This window comes from Thermobia domestica, chromosome 15, assembly GCF_964235325.1.
Source record: "Thermobia domestica chromosome 15, izTheDome1.hap1.1, whole genome shotgun sequence".
Lineage (NCBI taxonomy): Eukaryota > Metazoa > Arthropoda > Insecta > Zygentoma > Lepismatidae > Thermobia > Thermobia domestica.
Window position 1 is genome coordinate 162,415,526 of NC_137468.1, and position 22,080 is coordinate 162,437,605.

The 22,080-nt window shown below is 35.4% G+C and overlaps 1 protein-coding gene across 1 annotated transcript; it reads right to left on the bottom strand.

The window, feature by feature from the left end:
• Positions 1 to 1,001: 1,001 nt before the first annotated feature.
• On the bottom strand, positions 1,002 to 2,114 carry LOC145671693 (uncharacterized). Its single transcript, XM_081740892.1, has one exon. It carries the CDS (start codon positions 2,112 to 2,114, stop codon positions 1,002 to 1,004), a length of 1,113 nt encoding a protein of 370 aa, XP_081597018.1.
• Between the last annotated feature and the right edge of the window lie 19,966 nt (positions 2,115 to 22,080).

Sequence of the window (22,080 nt, forward strand, 5' to 3'; positions counted from 1 at the left end):
GTGGGTTATCTTCGAGGGATGTGCGACCACGTTTAAATTCAGCTGCCCACTTTTTAACGGTTGACATGGAAGGAGCAGTCCCTGTAAACTTTTGTCAACTTCGGATGAATTTCCGTAAGGTTTAATTCATCCAAAACGAAAACTTTGATTACCGGACAATATTCAAGTTTATCCATTTTCACAACTAACACGCAAGACGTCTAACTGCATCAATGCCTGCACACAAACTACTTGAGAGAACAAATTGACACTTGTTATACGAACAACTGAAAAGCGCCCCCAGGCAAAAGCAATAAAAATTTTGCTGATTGGAGTGCCATCTCTGTGTCAGGCTGAGAACTTTTCACCGCTCCCTCGTATATGGCGGAAACGAGAGTAGCCAATGCTATTTTTTTTTGGCTTCTTTCAGTTAATAGGATAAAGATACATATAGACAGATCTATTTTATATCATCCTTGGGTATCACGAGGTATCGTTCAAAAGAACAAGTGAAAACTACATACGCAATTACGGTAGTTGATCTACTGTTTCAAGATAGACAAAAGTCCTCCACATGACGTCATGGACAAGGAACCAATCAGAACGCTAAACGCGAACCTTGGCTACCGGTTATTTTATATATCTTGAACAGTAATAATCTAGGTGTAGTTTGGGTTTTTACATTGTTTTACTTGTGGTTTATCATTCTTTCATTCTATAATGTGCAAATTATTAATTACTAAGACAAAATTTTGAAAATAATAATTGATTTGGCTCGTGTCTGCAATAGTGACAACAACAAAATGTTTTATAAACGATCAACAGAGCAAGTGTACTTTTATGTTTATTAACATTGTGCAGCAGTTTTATCTCCTTTTTGAATCAGCTAGTATTATTAGAAACTTTAGGGAAAAATAATCCCTTTTTCTTATTTATAAGCAAACAATTTCTGATACATTTCTCACAATCACAAAGGTCATATTCGGTAATCATATCATCTAGTGGTGATAAGCAAGTATCCATTAGTTGAGACATGTTAGTTGACTTGATTTTCCACAACTTACAAAATACAATTCCAACACAAATACAAGAAAAGCTACACCCGTGCCTATGAGAAGTAAATAGAACGCTGCTTGAAGATGGTACAGAGATAAAGAAATATCAATATTATCATCAATACCTTTGTCAAACAAAGTGTTTCCTTTCGCTACCTCATTAAACCATTTACCTGTAAACCCAGCCTCTATTAATCTGTTTATAATTATGCTCATTCTTGAAACATAAGGCGAGTGCTTTGTAAAAGTAAATGAACCCATTATGAATCCCTTTCGCTCTTTTGAAAGATACAGTAGATCTAATCCACTTGTTGTTCTGTAGAACTGTTGTTGATATCTTAGAGGAAAGCATGCCCCAAATAGGACTGAGTTTCTCTCATAAGCGACTTTATTAAAAACTGTTGGACCCCAGTCTCCCGTCGTAGCAGTTCTTTCAAGTAGTATTTTCATGGATGCAGAGTTGAATCCTCTCAAATAGGGTACGAACTGAGGGTAGGTAAGAACTGATAAGCCTGAATGTACAATCTCTTCCACCGAATTGAGATCTTTTTCATATTGCGGAGAAATAATAAAACCCAACATTGATCCTTGATATGATGATTCTAAAACGATTGCCAAAATAAGAGACAATAATAGCATTGTCCTCAAAGATTTGTGTCTAGGAGTAACAGCTACACTTCCCTGCAGAAGTACGGATAAACTTTCAAATACAGAATCCAGTATCGTAATTAGTGATGGTCCATATGAAATTAGCCAAAGAATTAACATTTTTGATCCCAAAGAAAAGAGTACCGTACCCAACACAGTCAACCATACTGTTTCGTCAAATGGAAGAAATATGCACATCCACTGAGGTAATTTACAAGCTTTGGGACAGACAAACACCCATTGATCGAAGTAGAAGAACGTAGCATAATCAACGACCTCATATCTCTCAGGCAATACGACCAATGGAGCAGGGCACATATCGGAGTACGAAGTAATTACTTCACCTATTGCTCCTATCCAAGTCCCATTTGGCAATTTTATGTTGCGGAGTCTTTCTTGGTTTTTCTCGATCAAAACTGGAGTAAAATTCATGTTTTTTGTAACTGTTTCGAGGATTTTACCAGCAACTCCCAGATATTCTACGGTACCATTTTTAATTTGGTTTAACCAAATCAGAGGTAAAAAGTTTGAAACACTTACATTTACATTATAGCCATGAAGATCTTTAATTACTTTTTCCGGTAAGGCAGCTTCATGATTTTGTGCCACCAGTTTTGTATCTGATTTATTATAGCTCACATACTTGATTGTAATTTTCTGAGTGAATGGATTATATGATGCAATACCTATACTTGCGTGGTTGCATTTAAAAACAATTTGGGCAGACAAAATTTTTTGCTGCCAAAGAATTTTGAAGACTGTTTCTAAGTCGTTAAAGCCTAATATTTCGTTGATAAATTGAAAGTAAATACGGGCTCGACCATTCCAATAGAACGCGTTTCTCATTTTAGCTATAACTGAAGAAAGATTCATAAAATCATTTAAGAGAAACACGATGTGAGAGATTTTCAAATGGCGATTATTGTCAAAAGGTTTTGGTAGCTGTCCTTTCAGATCTTGGACCATTACAGGTAAAGCACATCTTTTAGATAAATTGAGAGCAAAAACATCTATGACACTGTTCTGTAAAACGTCATATATTATTGATAACTTAGTATTGTGTGTGTACTCGTTGCAGACATAAGGAACAAGATGACGAAGATGTTCTGTCTGCCAGTCCAATAATGAAGCCGTTTTATAACAGTTCCATTCCTGAATTTGAAGAGTCATGAAAAAGAAAAGTAAAACTTCTTTGATCCATATCATGGTGTACCTGCAAAATAAAATAAAAAATAATTGCCATACGCTTGTTAATTTATGGAGTGTACATTCATTTATATATATTGAACGAAAAGGCAAAAGTATCTAAAATAGAATCCACAATAATTAGCTACAATACTTACTATTTATCAAATGACAAAGTGCACACAAGAAAATCAAGTCTTCTTTTGGTCATTTCGTATAGACTATATTTAATCTTTAATATCTCTGTCTAGGATCCTTTCAGAGCTTAGAAAATTCATGTCCAAATGTTGTAAATAACTCTCATAATGTGAAAACAACAACGCTAAGTCTTCCATGTACTTACGTCTACCTAACGAACTTTATGTTCTTTATTTTCACAATGGTAATTGGACTTGATTCCCTTCTGTTTTGAACGCATCAAAATGATGACTCGTTTTAACTTGAACAATGGACATTTTCTTTCTGATCGAAAGTTCTAATTTAGTGATTCCATTGTGTACAACTAGCCTTCAATATAGCACACACCAAAAATCTCAGAAAAATGTTTCTTAATTACGGAGATACAAAGCATCAAACAAAACAAAAATGATTTAAACAGGCTATTTGATGTGACGTCACATATTGGGTCTCCTCTCTGAACTGCATTGAAAGCTTCAGGAAGTGTTTTTATATTGCGTTTTCTTTTGTAAACTACACATAAATTTAGTGGATAGCAAAAGGAATATGACAAAATAAGTAAACTAATTCCTGTATTTAAAAACAACGTGTTAATAAGACATATTTTCTATATGTATATATATAAAAATACACTAAAAATAATGTGTAATATTCTATCATTACAAATATTTTAGATACGAAGGTGGATCAAATATGAAATAGTCTTAAGTGGCTAAGCATCGGAACGGGTAGCTGGGTGTGATTGGGCAGGTGCGGTCGCTAGGTGGGGCTACCGAGAGTCAGGAACCAGAACAGTTGACTTGTCGCATGCTTCGTTTAGTAACTCTCACGATGAGTGAGAAGAGTGTGCCAGTGTCTATTGTGAAACCCATAATTATCAAATTCCTCACCCAGGAAGGCGTCAAACCAGTCGATGTTTACCGCAGACTGCAGGCCCAGTTCGAGAATGATACCCTTTCGTGGGCAAGAGTGAAAGTGTGGTGCAACGAATTCAGAGCAAGGCCGTGAACGTGTTACAAATGAAGTTCACCCTTGCCGTTCTCACACTAGCGTGACTAATGACAACATGGCACGTGTTCGTAAGCTTATCGAACAGGATCGACGCGTCACTGTGCGTCAAATTTCGGCAGAATTTAGTGTGAGCTATTCAAGTGTCCAATCAACCATCACAAAGCAGTTGCACTTCCGCAAAATTACAGCTCGATGGGTTCCCAAGCTGATGAATGATCATCATCAGCTTAACGAGTTCGCATTGCTCGAGTGTTTCACACTTCTTTTGACGTGAAAGGGGGAGCGTTTTTGTATCGCATTGCTACTGTGACGTGACATGGGTTCATCATTACACCCAAGTGATTTGCGGTTTGCGACCAACGATCAAGTAGAAATCTTCGTGCGCAACTGGTTTAATGCCCGCCCAGCTTCATTCTACCAAAACGACATCAAAAACTTAGCAAAACATTGGGAAAAATGTAACCGTAAAGGCGGAGACTATGTAGAGAAATAAGTTGTTCCAATGTCTCTGTTTCCTACAATATATATATATATATATATATATATATATATATATATATATATATATATATATAATTGTTTTAACACAAGGCTCGTTTACATTTGATCCCCCTCGTATATCATCAGGTATATTTTATTATTATATTAAACCAGAAACATTAGAGGCCTTATGCAGAATCGCTTTTAGCGCTAACTTACGCTAACTAACTAACACTTTAGGAAAAATCAAATTAAGTGCCTATTCATTTCTCCCAGTGTACTTGGACAACCCTGCGGAAGAGTCATAGTTAGCCTTTTTCTATATAAATCGTTGGTAAATTCACTTACGTGTTACTAAATACGGAAGATAGCATCACGTGTTAGTCAAGCTCTTAATACACCGCTTTAAACGTCTCTGCATAAGGCCCTAGGAGTCTTAACTATTACATCAATTCAAAGCATAAGCTGCTACCCAAAAACTCCGAGATTTTTTTACCGGGCAAACCAGTAGTAGTACGACATTCTGCCGCTAGATGTTTCGAGGTACATGTATTAGCTACGTCACCATAAACTTGCGTCATCTTTGGCATATTCAGTTATGAGTTGTAGTTGTGCGTGTCAGGATATGTTTCAATGCTTCTGCGACTTGTCAAATGGCTGACATTAAGGAACAACAGATTTATATCAAGATCTGTGTCAAGTTGGAGAAAACTTCAGCCGAAACCCGCCGCATGCTGAAAGAGACATTTGGTGAGAGTGCACTGAGTCAAGCAAGAACATCTGAGTGGTTCAAGCTTTTCAAAGAAGGCCGAGAATATGTGGAAGATGACAAACATTCCGGTCGACCGTCAACTAGAGGTCTGCACGGGCCGGAATTTTTAGCCCGGCCCGTGAGTTTATACTGTGAGGCCCGACCCGAGTCCGAAATATGTTTTAGCATTTAGGCCCGAGCCCGGTCCTAACTTGTATGATTATCAAATGAGCCCGAATTACAGAAACTTTATAATTTACGCAAAACTGTATTTTTATTTACAGCAATTAGAAGTTTAATTTTGCAGTTGTGCTATAAAAGTTCTAAAGAAAGAACGATCCAAACGTCCAATAAATGTCCTTGTACAGTATATTTACAAAGTTAGGCCCGAAAAGGCCCAAGAAATATGGCTGTATATTTAAAAATTTACGGCCCGGACCCGAAGTGATACATGCTTTGTGGTCCCGATTTCGGCCCGTGGGCCGAGTCGGGCTCGAGCCCGTGCAGACCTCTACCGTCAACATCAGGCCCGTAACCATTCTGATTTATTAGGGAGGCATAAATGAAGACTGAAGAGGCAATGACAAAGACGTCAGAGGACACCATAAAATTATACATTTATTTATTATTTACAAAATTTGTATTTATCTTTGAATGGTCGAAACCGTAAATTTTTGTTTTATTTTTGTGTACTTAATACAAGCTCTTTGCAGATTCTTTATTTCATATTAATAATTAAAATTGAAATATTTACCTTCTAAACATTAGAACAATATTATATTACAGCAATTGTAGATTATATTAATACAACATAGAATTATATGTTCTATTCAACGTTTGCACTTAATTTTCTACTTTTCAAAATAAGCAAGACACTACCGTTTATTAATATTCACAATGAACTTTGTGGACTATGTTACTGTTGTTTGGAAGCACTTGGTATCCCTGGATGCTTGTTATTTGTTCTGGTTGCAATAATACGGTACGGCTTGAACTTGAAGTGGATAAAGGCAATGGAGGATGTTTGGTGCATCTAGCAAGAAACATAAATTTTACACAGAAATTAATAGTAAGCCTATTCGCAAAGTTAAATTTAATGTGGTTAATATAATTCCAAGAATTTCACTGATTTTGAGTCAGTTTGAAAATTCTCTTCAGTGTTATTTAAAGGGAGGACAAAAAATAATTTAGAGGGCAGTGCCCCCTCTCCCCCCTCCCTGGCTACGGGCCTGGTGCCTGGTCAATATGCACAACAGTGGAAATGATCATGAATGTGTCTGATGTAATTCGCGAAGACAGAAGTGAGACAATTCACGATGTTCGTAACAGACTTCGACTATCGTAGGTATGGTACATGTCAACAAATTCTATTCGGTGAAGGGGGCGCGGTGGCTCAGTGGTAGAGCGTTCACCTCCGGTGCTTGGGGTCCCTGGTAGTAGTAATTGCGACACCTGATCGCGTTTTGGACCTTGACCCCGACCTTTGTGACGTCATAGGTCAAAGGTCAATGATCCCTGGCCCGGGGTCAATGACCTAGTGGTACATAGGACCACCCCCTCTAAATTTTGGCAGGGGTACCATGGCCCACCCCCTAAATTTTGGCAGGGGTACATAGGACCACCCCCTTAAATTTTGAAAATTGCCAAATCTAAAAATTTGGTATGGTAGCCTAGAACCATAGTATGTACCTCTATCAGTATTGGGGTCTATGTCGTTCCCTTTCATGGGTAAAAAATTGCCAAAAATTTTAATTTCGGAGGTTTTTGACCTAATTTATCCCCTTTGATGAGGTGTTATTACCCTATATGGTTATATGGGCGTATACAGGGGTCCATTAGCTTTCATAACATATGGGTATATTGATGCACCCCTTGAAAAAATTTGAGAGGGGTACCTTGGCCCACCACCTAAATTTTGGAAATTACCCAATTTAAACATTGGGTATTATAGTACAGGACCCTAATATGTATCATGATAAATTTGGGTGGTCCACCTCGTTCCCTTTTTAGGTGTACAAAATTGCCAAAATATAAACATAAGCAATACGTTATACCACGTGTTTGATTTTCGACCTATTTTACCTCCTTGGATGAGGTCCTATCACCTTATATAGTTACATGGTCATGTATAGGTGTTCATTTCCTATCATAAGACATAGGTACATTGGTGCACCCCTTTCAATTTTTAGGAGGGGTACCCTGGCCCACCCCTTCAATTTTAGAAATTCTCCAATTAAGGCATTTGGTATCATAGTACAGGACATCACTATGTATCATGATAAATTTGGATGGTCCATCTCGTTCCCTTTCATGGGTACGAAATTGCCAAATCTTAGTACAACCACGTGTTTGGTTTTCGACCTAATTTATTCCCTTGGATGAGGTCCTATTACCTTATATGGTTATATGGTCATGTATAGGGGTCCATTTCCTATCATAAGACATAGGTACATTTGTGCACGCCCGGGAGGAGTACCTTGGCCAACCCTTTAATTTTGGAAATTGCTTAATTTAAACATTTGGTATTACAGTATAGGACCCTAATATGGATCACTATAAATTTGGGTGGTCCACCTTGTTCCCTTTTAGGGGTACAAAATTGCCAAAATATAAACGTAAGCAATATTTTATACCACGTGTTTGATTTTCGACCTAATTTATCTCCTTGGATGAGGTCCTATCACCTTATATAGTTACATGGTCATGTATAGGTGTTCATTTCCTATCATAAGACATAGGTACATTGGTGCACCCCTTTCAATTTTTAGGAGGGGTACCCTGGCCCACCCCTTCAATTTTAGAAATTCTCCAATTTAAGCATTTGGTATCATAGTACAGGACATCACTATCTATCATGATAAATTTGGGTGGTCCACATCGTTCACTTTCATGGGTACGAAATTGCCAAAATATAAACGTAAGCAATACGTTGTACCACGTGTTTGGTATTTTGGCCCAATTTATCCTCTTGGATTAGGTCCTATTACCTTATATGGTTATATGGTTATGTATATTGGTCCATTCCCTATTATAAGACATGGGTATATTGATGCACCCCTTTAAAAAATTGGGAGGGGTACTTTGGCCCACCCCCTTAAATTTTGGAAATTGCCCAATTTAAACATTTGGTATAATAGTATAAGACCCTAATATATATTACAATAAGTTTGGGTGATCCACATCATTCCCTTTCATGGGTAAAGAACTACCAAAAAATTAAATTTCGGAGGTTATTGACCCCTTTGATAAGGATTTAGCATGTTATATGGGTATGTACAGAGGTTTATTACCTTTATATGTTTATGTGCCCTTTTAAATTTGGGAATTATCAAATAAGAAAATTCGGTAAACGTTTTTCTAGGACCCATTGGTGTTCCTCTTATAGCCAAATACTCAAATTTTGAAGTTTATTGACCTATATTTTTGATACGGCTTTATTATTGAATAACTACTGGATTTATTACTTTTTCATAAGACACAGGCGTATTTGTGTACCAATCTTAAATTTTGGGAGGGGTACATTTCTTATTGTCATATCAATAATTGATAATAGTTCTTAAAATTGGATAGTATCTCATTCATTGGGTAAATTATTGTCAAATATTAGTATGATCACGTGATCAGTTATTGACCTATGATGGGATTAGGTGTTCAGGACATTGGTACATTTAAACTTTGTAGGATAATTTGAGAATGCGTCATTGGTTTTGATTATTATAGCCAAATATAAACGTAAGCAATACGTTGTACCACGTGATTGACCTTGATGAGGCAGTAAACAGAGATTCATTTCCTTTGTTGTGGTACTTCTTAAGTTTGAGTACACGTTTATAGACAACAGTTGGTTTTGCTAAGATAAACAATTGACGGATATTATTGACCTTAATGAACATATAATGATATGATTAATTCTAAGACTTAGGTATATCAAGAGAAGTATTCTTTAAATTTGGGAATTGTGATAAACAGAATTTTAACATAAGGCGCGAAATTTGAAACAATACTTTGAACTTTAGTCACAGCTCATAGTCTAAGATCATTTGTGGTGATTGATTTGACTTTGAGCTTTAGAAATCTGATAGCTAACCTTATTGAATCTTATGACTCATAGTCTTAAGGGAATACATGCTACAACACTGGCAAAGTTATTGTTGATGCAATTTGATTGGTTGATCACTATCTTTCGTGCAATCTGATTGGCTGATCACTATCTTTCGTGCAATCTGATTGGTTGATGATTTTCAAATCTTTGCTGCATTCAGTTTTGTTTTGTTTAACATTTAAAAAGTTTTTGAAATTTTCGTGTGAAAATTTTTTGTTTGAAAATTTTTGTTTGAAACTTTGGTTTGAAATTTTTTAGTTTGAAAATTTTTGTTTCGAAATCTTTGTTTAAAAAATTTTGTTTTTTCAAAATTTTTTTTGAAAATTTTTTGTTTGAAATTTTATCGTTTCAAATTCTTTTTGTTTGAAATTTTTCGTTTCCAACTTTTTTGTTTAAAATTTTTTGTTTGAAATTTTGTTTCAAGATTTTTGTTTGAAAAAATTTTTCGTTTCAAAATTTTGTTTGAATTTTTTTCGTTTGAATTTTTTTTGTTTGAAATTTTTCGTTTGCATTTTTTTTTCAAAATTTTTGTTTGAAAACTTTTTTTGAAATTTTTGTTTCAAAGTTTGGTTTTACATTTTTTTAAAGATTGTGCACTCATTAGTAAAGAACCGGAACTGTTTAGAACAAAAACCTTTGACAACATTGTTTTTTTCATGATGCAATAGTACACGTCAGAACATGGAGTTGTACTTGAAATGAAAAAACACAAATCATTGAAATGGATCATTTTATTACACTCCACATACATCCATACCAGATAGAGGATCTAGATATTGTCGATACAATGCATTTTGAACTTTTTGCACTAGTTTGTCTTTAGCATGTAATTTTAATTCCAATTGAAGTCTTCTAAGGTCTATTGCAATATCAATTTGTGGAAACTCAATGTCCATTTGATCTCAAATAAACTGTTTATCAATACAGGTATGCACCCACGAACGATGTTGACAACCATCACAACATCTAGATACATGTTGTACAATATGCATGACACTTTTTTCAAAATAGTACTTTTTCAGGAATATACTTGTTTTGTTGCACACTTCCACTGCATGTTTAACACACTGGAATACGTTGATGAATTTGTTCCATTCCGTTTGTGTTAGATACACCATGTTGCGAGGGACATGCAATGTACTCATCATGAAAATAATCATTCATTTGGTCGATTCGTGAACATAATATTTGCCATTCTTCAAAGGTCAGTTGTACACTAAATTGTTCTGCTTTACCAAATCGAATCACAGGTTCAAATGTTCTAGCACTGATACCAATCATCACATGTTTTGTTTGAAATATATTTATTGGATAATAGCTTGCGAAGAGGAATTCTTTATCGTTAGAAGTACACATCTTTCCTGCTGAAACGCACTTGCTCAAATGATTTCATGGGCTGACACTGTATTTGCTCATTTCAAAGTTATTGCTGACGTCATTGGAAAGGAATGTGCTGAGGTTTGAATTCATGGTTTCATCACAGTTGCTGACGTCATGCTGACTAACCAAATTCATAGATCGCATTCTGCATACAGCTACGTCTGAAGTCAAAGGAATGCGCTAACGTTTGAATTCATGGTTTTATCACAATTGCTGACGAAACCGGCTGTGTACTAAATTCAAATTGATGACTTCGACACAAGAATCCTTTGTATCATAAAGATACAAATCCAGTATTTAAGAAACGCAGCAGTTCTTCTTGTTTTGATGCTTCCGTGGGTAAATATCTTGCTGGTAAAATTATATTCTTATCATTTTTAAGCTTCACTACGATTCTTAATCCGAACTTTGTAGGGATTTTTTGGCTAGCTAAGATTCTATAAGGTACATTCTGTTGTAAATCAGTAATCTTGGTAAATGATTTCATCACATCACGCGTGTTTAGAAACTGCAGACAAGTAGCCATGATGACGTTATCATGAATACTAACTCGAACGATACTTATATATGATGCAAAACTGATGACGTTGCATTATCATGTTCTGACGTGTACTATTGCATCATGAAAAAAACAATGTTGTCAAAGGTTTGTGTTCTAAACAGTTCCGGTTCTTTACTAATAAGTGCACAAATTTAAAAAATGTCAAACCAAACGTTATCATGAATACTAACTCGAATGATACTAGTTCCGGTTCTTTACTAATGAGTGCACAAACAAAAATTTGAAACCAAACTTTTCCAAACAAAAATTTTCAAACAGAAAAAAATTTAGAAAAGAAAAATTTCAAACAAAAAATTTCAAACAAAAATTTTTCAAACAAAAAATTTCAAAAAAATTTTGAAAAGAATTTCAAACAAAAATTTTTCAAACAAAAATTTCAAACAAAATTTTGAAACAAAAATTTCGAAACAAAAATTTTTAAACAAAAAATATCAAACGAAAAAATGTCAAACCAGTTTCAAACAAAAAATTTTCAAACAAAAATTTCAAAAACTTTTTAAATGTTAAAACAAAACTGAATGCAGCAAATATTTGAAAATCATCAACCAATCAGATTGCACGAAAGATAGTGATCAGCCAATCAGATTGCACGAAAGACGGTGATCAACCAATCAAATTGCATCAACAATAACTTTGCCAGTGTTGTAGCATGTATTCCCTTAAGACTATGAGTCATAAGATTCAATAAGGTTAGCTATCAGATTCTAAAGCTCAAGGTCAAATCAATCACCACAAATGATCTTAGACTATGAGCTGTGACTAAAGTTCAAAGTATTGTTTCAAATTTCGCGCCTTATGTTAAAATTCTGTTTATCACAATTCCCAAATTTAAAGAATACTTCTCTTGATATACCTAAATCTCAGAATTAATCATATCATTATATGTTCAATAAGGTCAATAATGTCCGTCAATTGTTTATCTTAGCAGAACCAACTGTTGTCTAGAAACGTGTACTCAAACTTAAGAAGTACCACAACAAAGGAAATGAATCCCTGTACACTACCTCATCAAGGTCAATCACGTGGTACAACGTATTGCTTATGTTTATATTTGGCTATAATAATCAAAACCAATCACGCATTCTCAAATTATCCTACAAAGTTTAAATGTACCAATGTCCTGAACACCTAATCCCATCATAGGTCAATAACTGATCACGTGATCATACTAATATTTGACAATGATTTACCCAATGAATGAGATACTATCCAACTTTAAGAACTATTATCGATTATTGATATGACAATAAGAAATGTACCCCTCCCAAAATTTAAGATTGGTACACAAATACGCCTGTGTCTCATGAAAAAGTAATAAATCCAGTAGTTATTCAATAATAAAGCCGTATCAAAAATATAGGTCAATAAACTTCAAAATTTGAGTATTTGGCTATAAGAGGAACACCAATGGGTCCTAGAAAAACGTTTACCGAATTTTCTTATTTGATAATTCCCAAATTTAAAAGGGCACATAAACATATAAAGGTAATAAACCTCTGTACATACCCATATAACATGCTAAATCCTTATCAAAGGGGTCAATAACCTCCGAAATTTAATTTTTTGGTAGTTCTTTACCCATGAAAGGGAATGATGTGGATCACCCAAATTTATAGTAATATATATTATGGTCTTATACTATTATACCAAATGTTTAAATTGGGCAATTTCCAAAATTTAAGGGGGTGGGCCAAAGTACCCCTCCCAATTTTTTAAAGGGGTGCATCAATATACCCATGTCTTATAATAGGGAATGGACCAATATACATAACCATATAACCATATAAGGTAATAGGACCTCATCCAAGTGGATAAATTGGGCCAAAATACCAAACACGTGGTACAACGTATTGCTTACGTTTATATTTTGGCAATTTCGTACCCATGAAAGTGAACGATGTGGACCATCCAAATTTATCATGATACATATTGAGGTCCTGTACTATAATACCGAATGCTTAAATCAAAAAAATTCCAAAATTTTTAGGGGCGGGCCAAGGTACGTACCTCTCCCAAAAATTAAAAGGGGTGCACCAATGTACCTATGTCTTATGATAGGGAATGAACACCTATACATTACAATATAACCATATAAGGTAATAGGACCTCATCCAAGGAGATAAATTAGGTCGAAAAACTAAACACGTGGTACAACGTATTGCTTACGTTTATATTTTGGCAATTTTGTACCCCTAAAAGGGAACGAGGTGGACCACCCAAATTTATAGTGATCCATATTAGGGTCCTATACTGTAATACCAAATGTTTAAATTGAGCAATTTCCAAAATTAAAGGGTGGTCAAAGGTACCCCTCCCGGGCGTGCACAAATGTACCTATGTCTTATGATAGGAAATGGACCCCTATACATGACCATATAACCATATAAGGTAATAGGACCTCATCCAAGGAGATAAATTAGGTCAAAAACCAAACACGTGGTATAACGTATTGCTTACGTTTATATTTTCGCAATTTTGTACCCCTAAAAGGGAACGAGGTGGACCACCCAAATTTATCATGATACATATTAGGGTCCTGTACTATAATACCCAATGTTTAAATTGGGCAATTTCCAAAATTTAGGTGGTGGGCCAAGGTACCCCTCTCAAATTTTTTCAAGGGGTGCATCAATATACCCATATGTTATGAAAGCTAATGGATCCCTGTATACGCCCATATAACCATATAGGGTAATAACACCTCATCAAAGGGGATAAATTAGGTCAAAAACCTCCGAAATTAAAATTTTTGGCAATTTTTTACCCATGAAAGGGAACGACATAGACCCCAATACTGATAGAGGTACATACTATGGTCCTAGGCTACCATACCAAATTTTTAGATTTGGCAATTTCTAAAATTTAAGGGGGTGGTCCTATGTACCCTTGCCAAAATTTAGGGGGTGGGCCATGGTACCCCTAGGTCATTGACCCCGGGCCAGAGATTATTGACCTTTGACCTATGACGTCACAAAGGTCGGGGTCAAAGTCCAAAACGCGATCAGGTGTCGTAATTACTACTCTGGTTCGATCCCAGCTCGTGCCGTGTGGACTTTGTGATAGACAAACACCGTGCTCGTGGGTTTTCTCGGGGTTCTCCCGTTTCCTCTCACTTTCTTCATTCCACCATTTCACTCATCTCTCATCATCACCGTCTCCTTTAGCCTAACCGGCATAAACGTGGGACGTAAAACTTAAAGATTTCATTTCATTTTCTATTCGGTAGAGAAGAACTGAACATGAGACGAATTGCAGCAAAGTTTTTCACTAAACACATTTCACCCTACAGACTTCCAGGAGTGCTTCCAAAAGTGGGAACAACGCTGGAGGCGTTGCATAATGCCGGAGGTGACTACTTTAAAGGTGACGAAGGACATTAGGACGTAAGTATAGTTTTCTGATTTTTAAAACCACATTCTCGGACATTTTGGGTAGCACCTCGTAAATACAAATTTTGTGCAGATTTGGAATATTCAGGCCACTATATTATAGTTACAAATAGGCCTATAGCATTTCTTTATTTTCATAATTTGGCTCCCAGTACTTCGCTCCAAGCATGAACATGAACATGGCAGCCACAAAAAAAAATACATATACATATTTCTTGAAAAAATTAAATGATCTTTTTATCTTAATTCTCTCCTGGCTGAAACTGGAGAAAGTAGTTTATGTATTTACCATAATGATATAGTAAAACACAAATGCAATCATCTTAAAGTTTGTTGTCTTAATCTTAACTTGAGTTAAACTTACAGTTATAAGATATCGCGCAATTGTCTAAACTATCAAGCCTAAATTGGTCTATTAGTTATTAGCATCGTCGTTCCTACCTTTTACACTTTACTACTCTTTTGTAATGAAATCTAATTAAAAGTAACCAATTTTATACAATCTGCCCAATGTATGGTAGAAATTCAGTGAATTGCAGACTGTTATGTTGTTCCTTCATTGGTAATTTCCATGCATATATTGCTATTCACCAGAGGCGGACTGGGCCGCCCGGATACCGGGAAATTTCCGGGTGGGCCCTGCCATCTGCAAGATCACTTAAGATATTGCTCGATTAGTTATAACTATTTCAAAACTCCGTTCTCGTTTACAGTAACCAGTGGTGTAACTAACGGGCCCGCAGTGCTACCAAAGGAAGGGCACTAGTGAAAGTGGATCCCTGCCGAACCCGTAGCCTTATTTGCTGATATTAACTTGAAAATATAATCTCGTCCATAATGTATGAATCCAATAATGTGATGTGCAATTGATAACATATAAAGAGCATGAAGCTGATTCTCCTACGGTAAGGAAACATATTAGGCATAGAGTTGTTGGACGCGAGTTTTCGCGATAAATAATGGTCCCCTGAGCATACCGGTGATGTCAGAAAATGGGCCCGAAGCACCAGAAATCGGGCCCCGAAATTTCGAGCTTAGATCCCTTCTATTCACCAATGAGATATGTTGTTTTTTAACGTTGGAGGTGGCAATGGAAACGTCGTGGTCCACTGAGCACAGCGGTGATGTCACAAATCGAGCCCGATGTTCCCAGATATCGGACCCCGAAAGTATAGGGTCGGGTCCCTTCTATTCACCAACGAAACATTGATGTTTTGAACGTGGGTGGTTGCATTGGAAAGGGTAGGTTTCCCCTTATAACATCGGTGATGTAAATCTGGCCAGGTGCCCGAAGCCCAAATGATGTTGATGCCATATTCTCCATCCTTTTTGCTCACGAAAGTAAATTTTCTTATTATACTGCCTGAATGTTATTGAACCGAACATTACAAGACAATATTGATGCTGCATGTCAGTAAGGTACAGCGCAATATATTTTATATCAAAGAGAAGGGACCTGAACCTAAAAATGTGGGACCCGAATTCTTGGGTTTCAGCCCACGGGACTGATTTCTAACATCACTGCTGTGCTCAGGGTACCCGGTTCTTTCCAACGCCACAACTTGCGTTTCCAACTCCATGTCTAAAACGATTTCCTTACTGTAGGAGGATTTTTATGGAACATTCTCCATGTTTTTATCCAAAAGTAACAAAGAGATTACAAGCTGTGGGAATTAACTGGGCATTAGATTGAGACAATTTCTTTTTATTATATATATGAAGTACACGAGAAATAGTGGACCCCAATGGAAACGCACCACTCCTTTCTTGCAAAACTTTACTTTTTACCTTACGATTATTAATTTTATTTATTTTTTTTATTTGTTTCCAAACCTCGTAAAAAGAGGTGCCCATTGCTGATGCAATCATAGTTTTTTTAAAAGTTCGAGTCGATGAAGTGGAAGGGGGATAGCAAGATAAGGGTTTCTAATTCGGTATACCTAACAAGGGTGCACGAATATTGGCAGGGACCCACTGGCGAATATTGCAATGTGTTGGCATTGGAAGGTAGGGTAGAGGTAGGCATTTAATCCAGGGTAGATTAAATGATAGATTTACAAACAAAAAAACTTCGATGCTTCTCGTCTTGATCCTCGTTTATTTACTGATTTACTAAATGAGGGTGTTCCAGAAGGTGCAGGATAGTTCAGCATGAAAATTTGAAATCTGAATTGCTGAATTTTGCTAAACTTAAAAAAAAAAATTTAAAAAAAACAGGAAAACTCTGCCAGACCACTGTGATAAAACAAATAATGAAGACTGTACTGACATACAACCCGAAGTAGATGTTGGAGAATGCGAAAGTTCTACTAAGTGTAGTGCCTCGGAGGGCGAAAGTGAACCAGAGGAAGGTATTGCCTCTTTTTCTGAAGGCCAACCTTATAAGATGTTCAACGAAAATCATCCGTGTAAGTAGTGTTACTTGTGTTACTACATGTTGCTACTAAGGTATAACATGCATGTTTTTACTTTCCAAACACTGTTTACTGTACACAAATATTTGATAATCCTCTCAGTTACTCAAGTATTCAATTATATTACTCGAGCATTCAATAATCTTAAATTAATTAAAACTCATACGCGTTCGTCTTTGTCAAATCATATTCTGGAATCATTTATGCTTATGGTCATTGAAAGGGAAGTTCTGCAAAAAAAAATCTCTAATGATAAATTATCGGTGAAATTGGGAAATCTTCTGTCTTTAGAAAAGTACTGCTGTAAAAGTTGATTTGATAAATGAACTTCATTATTCACGTATTTTATAAGAATTTCAAAACGTATCAAAGACATGACTGACAAATGCGTTATCACCTCTATGTAGTCAATAAGTATGCTAATTTTTACATCAAAAGTTCGTGCTGTTCGTTCCGTTTTTCTTTCTTGATATTGAGAGGGTGATTCCTAACTATCGTTAGTAGAAAAAAATATTTTTGGCTGTAATGATAATATATGGTGGCAATGTTCCAATTTAATTAGTGTTTAAGAAGTCAACAAGAAAATATTTATCAAACTCAGCGTGCTTTATCAAAAATGTTTTAAAACCGTTTCTCGAAACTTTCTGTGGGTTTCAAAATGTTACTTTCTTCTTTCTCACCTCCATAATTGGATGGTTACTCAATGTTCTTCATTATATATCATGTAAACAAATTTACAAAGATAGACTATTATTTTACGCGATAAAATTAAGTTTATTATAATTTATTCACTCATTTGCACGTACCATTCATGAAAATTAAATTCCTCACAATTTTGAAGATGGGATCGTATCATATTCAGATTTCTTTCAATATCAACAGTCGCTGCTTTGAAGGAACATGTATGATTCATTGCAGAGATTTTCAGACTATAGAAAATAAAGCGAAATAATACTTGGCTATAGATACGCAAACACGGGGGCGGGGGTTTAGCCATCCAAGTCTCGAGCTAAGGGTTCATTCCTAAAAGGGCAATCCTGACTCCAGACCAATTCGGTATTCATCAAGGCCCTTGAGCATCATTCTCCGGGTGGGCCCTTGTACTCCCAGTCCGCCTCTGCTATTCACAGTACGTTTTTAATTTCCGCAAAAATGGTGAACCATTCTTACTTTCAGTAACAACTATTTAATTTATGGCGTTATAAGTGGCAAATAGATCAGATCACTTATAACATCTAAATTGCAACTTTGAAAAACCATTGGATACACTGCAGCACTGAGATTCTCCGCTCTTCTGTTCTCCGTGCTGGCCCAATAACTACGGTAAACACACCACTGCAGCCCCCAGCCAAAATCGGCACTGCTATCCTGGTCAGGTAAATAATTTAAAAGTTCATAGTGCCCTCTACTTACTGATCTAACTACCTCTATTATTTTTTGAAAAATTTTACATAACAAACACAAAACGTATTTCCAACCTAAAATTTTCATTATTCATTATAGTAATTAATATTTTACACATGTGTATTAATATTTTACACATGTTTTTAAGCATGTGTTATGCTTAGAAGTCCTATTTTAGCATTCATGTCTCGTACAAACCTCAAATTTCATTAAGATATGTTCAGGCATTTAGGGAAATACGAGTGTATGCGGGTGAAGAATTTTGCAACTGTTTATAGACGTAACTAACATTTATTTGTTTATTTATTAACGTAGACACAGATACTGTTTTGAAGCCATATTTACACTAAAAGCATTAACAACGGGGGATAAAACGAAATTATCTGACAAAGTCGGAGAGGACTTAAACTTAACGCTCTTTCTCAACATATCTGTGATGCAAATGAGAAAATAAATCTAAATAAAAGTTCTGAAGTGTTTTCGGCCACAAGATTCAAGCTTAGCCCCTCAAATTGCTAGGTCAACACTAAACATTCGGCCGAGCCAACAGTTTTTGTTAAAATTATTCGAAAAATTTAAAATCTTTGTTAGTCAAATAATATGCAAATCGGGTGTAAAACGTTTTATGTTGCAGGAAGTAGCAGGAAAATAGGAGTTGAAAATTCAGAAAATAATTGGGATTCCTAAAGAATTAAATTTCAATACTATAGTTGAAAATTTAAAGCTAAAACTTGTAGATTCTGTGAGAATAGAAACATTATATTCACTTTATACTTTACTGATATTATTCAGATCTAGGACACTTCGCCAAAAGTTTAGAATTTAAAACTTTAGAATTTACTAATATGTATATGAGTACAAAGCAGTTGATTCAGGGATAGGCCGAGCTTCTGTTGTTTATGGTTCTACCTTTCAGAAATTATTTAGATATTATAGGATGGCTGGCAAATACTTAATATATGTAGATAACACAACATTACATGAGGTTATAAATACTTAACAAGTTCATAATAAAAAATATAATAATGACACATTAACATGGTATTGTCTCAATTTTCAAATACTCTTTCAGCTGTTGTTTTAAATTTGATAAAAGTTTGTAGTTCTCTGATACTTAGGGGAAAGGTGTTCCAGGCCTTAATACATTGGTACCTGATACTTTTGATGCCATAATTTAATCGTGGTTTTGGTTTTTCAAGTTCATTATTTGTCTTTGCACGTGTGCTGAGTGATTTATTTCAATAAATTGTGTTGAAAATATAATTGCATCTTTCCTGAGGATTCTGTAATTAGGCAATTTATCCTATAAAAATAAAGTTTATCTAATTTTAATATGTTCAGTTCGTGGAATAGCGGTTCTGTACACGCAAGAAAATGTTCATTTTTTTATTATTGTGTTCCTTATTTATTACTCTCATTGAAGAACAAGGAGCTAATATTTAAGCTCAGCACTTAAGTTTCCATACCAGGCTTCGATTCCGTATGAAAAGTATGGGTGGATAATATATTCTTGCGATCGATTCCGGAAACATTTTTGATATTTTAAACAATAACCCAGTGTGTACCGAAACTTTTTTTCCTGATTTGAGAACAATGTTTCTCCCATGTGAAATACTCATCAAACCAAACACCTAGGCATTTTAAGTTTTCAACAACTGTTACTTTTTGAGAGCTTATTGTAATAGGACAGTCATTAATGTTTTGCATGTCTATTTCCAAAGAATACGAATTTAGTTTTATCAACATTTAAAGTTAATTTATTAATTCGAAACCACTGTGATAATCTATCCAACTCAAAATTACCGGACTTCTGTATTGTTTTAAGATCTGGCCCTTTCATGAATGTAACTGTATCGTCCGCAAACAAACAGAATTGGGAATTTTTCAATACACATGACAAGTCGTTAATATATAAAAGGAATAGTAATGGCCCTAATATGGAACCTTGAGGAATTCCACAGTTTACAAGTGCTGTGGTTGATGTGTGTCCATTCACATTAGTGTATTGCAACCGATTCTTTAAGTGGGTTTTCATAAGATTGAAGGCGACTCCCCGTATTCCATAACATTGTATTTTCTGCAGTAATACTTTGTGATTTACGGAATCGAACGCTTTTTTCATATCCTCAAAATAATCAAGAAAACATAATCTAAGATATAAAAACCTCATTATGGTGCTACAGTTGGATATTAGAATTTTTAGTACTACTTTTGGGCCTTAAAAAGATTTTGTGGTTATCCATCCTTTTGGGCTAAGAGCACGCTGAGCCATGAAATATGTTATAAATATATAAATATGAAATATAGTCATACTCACTCGCAGAATTAACATTGACAATGCCGAGTACAAGTTAGTTGATTGTTCCTTCGATGCTAAATAATTTTGGTTTTATCCAGATCAATTAATGCTCTGTTGTAAGTTGGCGATGCAGAAGCCGGTGAAAACGCAATGAATTCGATCCCCTGTTTTCACATAACCTATACTGTTTATATTGACTTCAATTTGCTTTGCAGTAAATTGATGGGAACTATTATATACTCTACTGAGAAGATCGATCGTTTGTTTGCACACCTGCATTGCTTTTGAAAAACTGTACTCCACGAACTCCCAAGTTTTGTTGTAGTTATCTATAAACTATAAGCACAAAACGAACTCAAAACAATACAGAAAATTCATCTCTAATTTTGCAACATAAAGTTATTCCGCCCACTTTGGAGGTTCTTTTTTGATCACTTCCGACGGTGCAGAAAACATGGATATAATTATGCCTAAAAATAGAAATGTAGATAACCACACCTGTTTCTAGTAACAATGTTGTCGTTAAGAAACGTGAATCGACAGATGTTTTAAAATAATACAACGGTGCAATACAAATGAAATAAACGATTGATTTTCCAATCATAATTTAAATGCATTTCATGAAGACAAAGAACAAAGGAAGTTCAAATTTACAGTGCAATTCCACATATTCAAATTCAGATACATTTAAAGACAATACATTATAAAAAATGTTAAAATAATATGTAATTATCTAGTGTACGTGAAGTAGGTAAAACAAAATACTTTTCTAAACGAACTGAGTATCTTTAATAATGCAAAGGTTCATTTGCAGAGACAAAAAGGTATTAATGATTTTCTATCTTGTTCCACGCCATCAAGTCAGGAATGCCATAATGAACCACTCTTCGATTCGTCTTTATATCATCCCATCTATCGGTCTAATTAAAGACCTTATCCCCAAGAGTTTTGAGCTACGATTCTAAGAAAAGCTTCTCTGTTACTATGCTCTACAGGTACTCCAGTAGTTCTTTCAGAAAAAATGTACCGGGGGGGGGACATACTTAGTATTCGGAAGGGCACAGCTTGTATTTATTATTACATTATAGACATATTATTTTGGTGTTCTCCGGAGGGGGCACTTTCAGAGCTCGGGGGGCTGTGCTCCCCCAAAACATCTCTGAAAAAAAAAAAACATGTTATCAATCGATGTGTGTTGTGACACACTGGTGTGTCACGCAGTCCTCTAAGGTGTGTCGCGAAAT

Excerpts from the sequence above, each read along its gene's own strand:
- LOC145671693 (XM_081740892.1), bottom strand. The coding sequence starts at position 2,114 with ATGAATTTTACTCCAGTTTTGATCGAGAAAAACCAAGAAAGACTCCGC.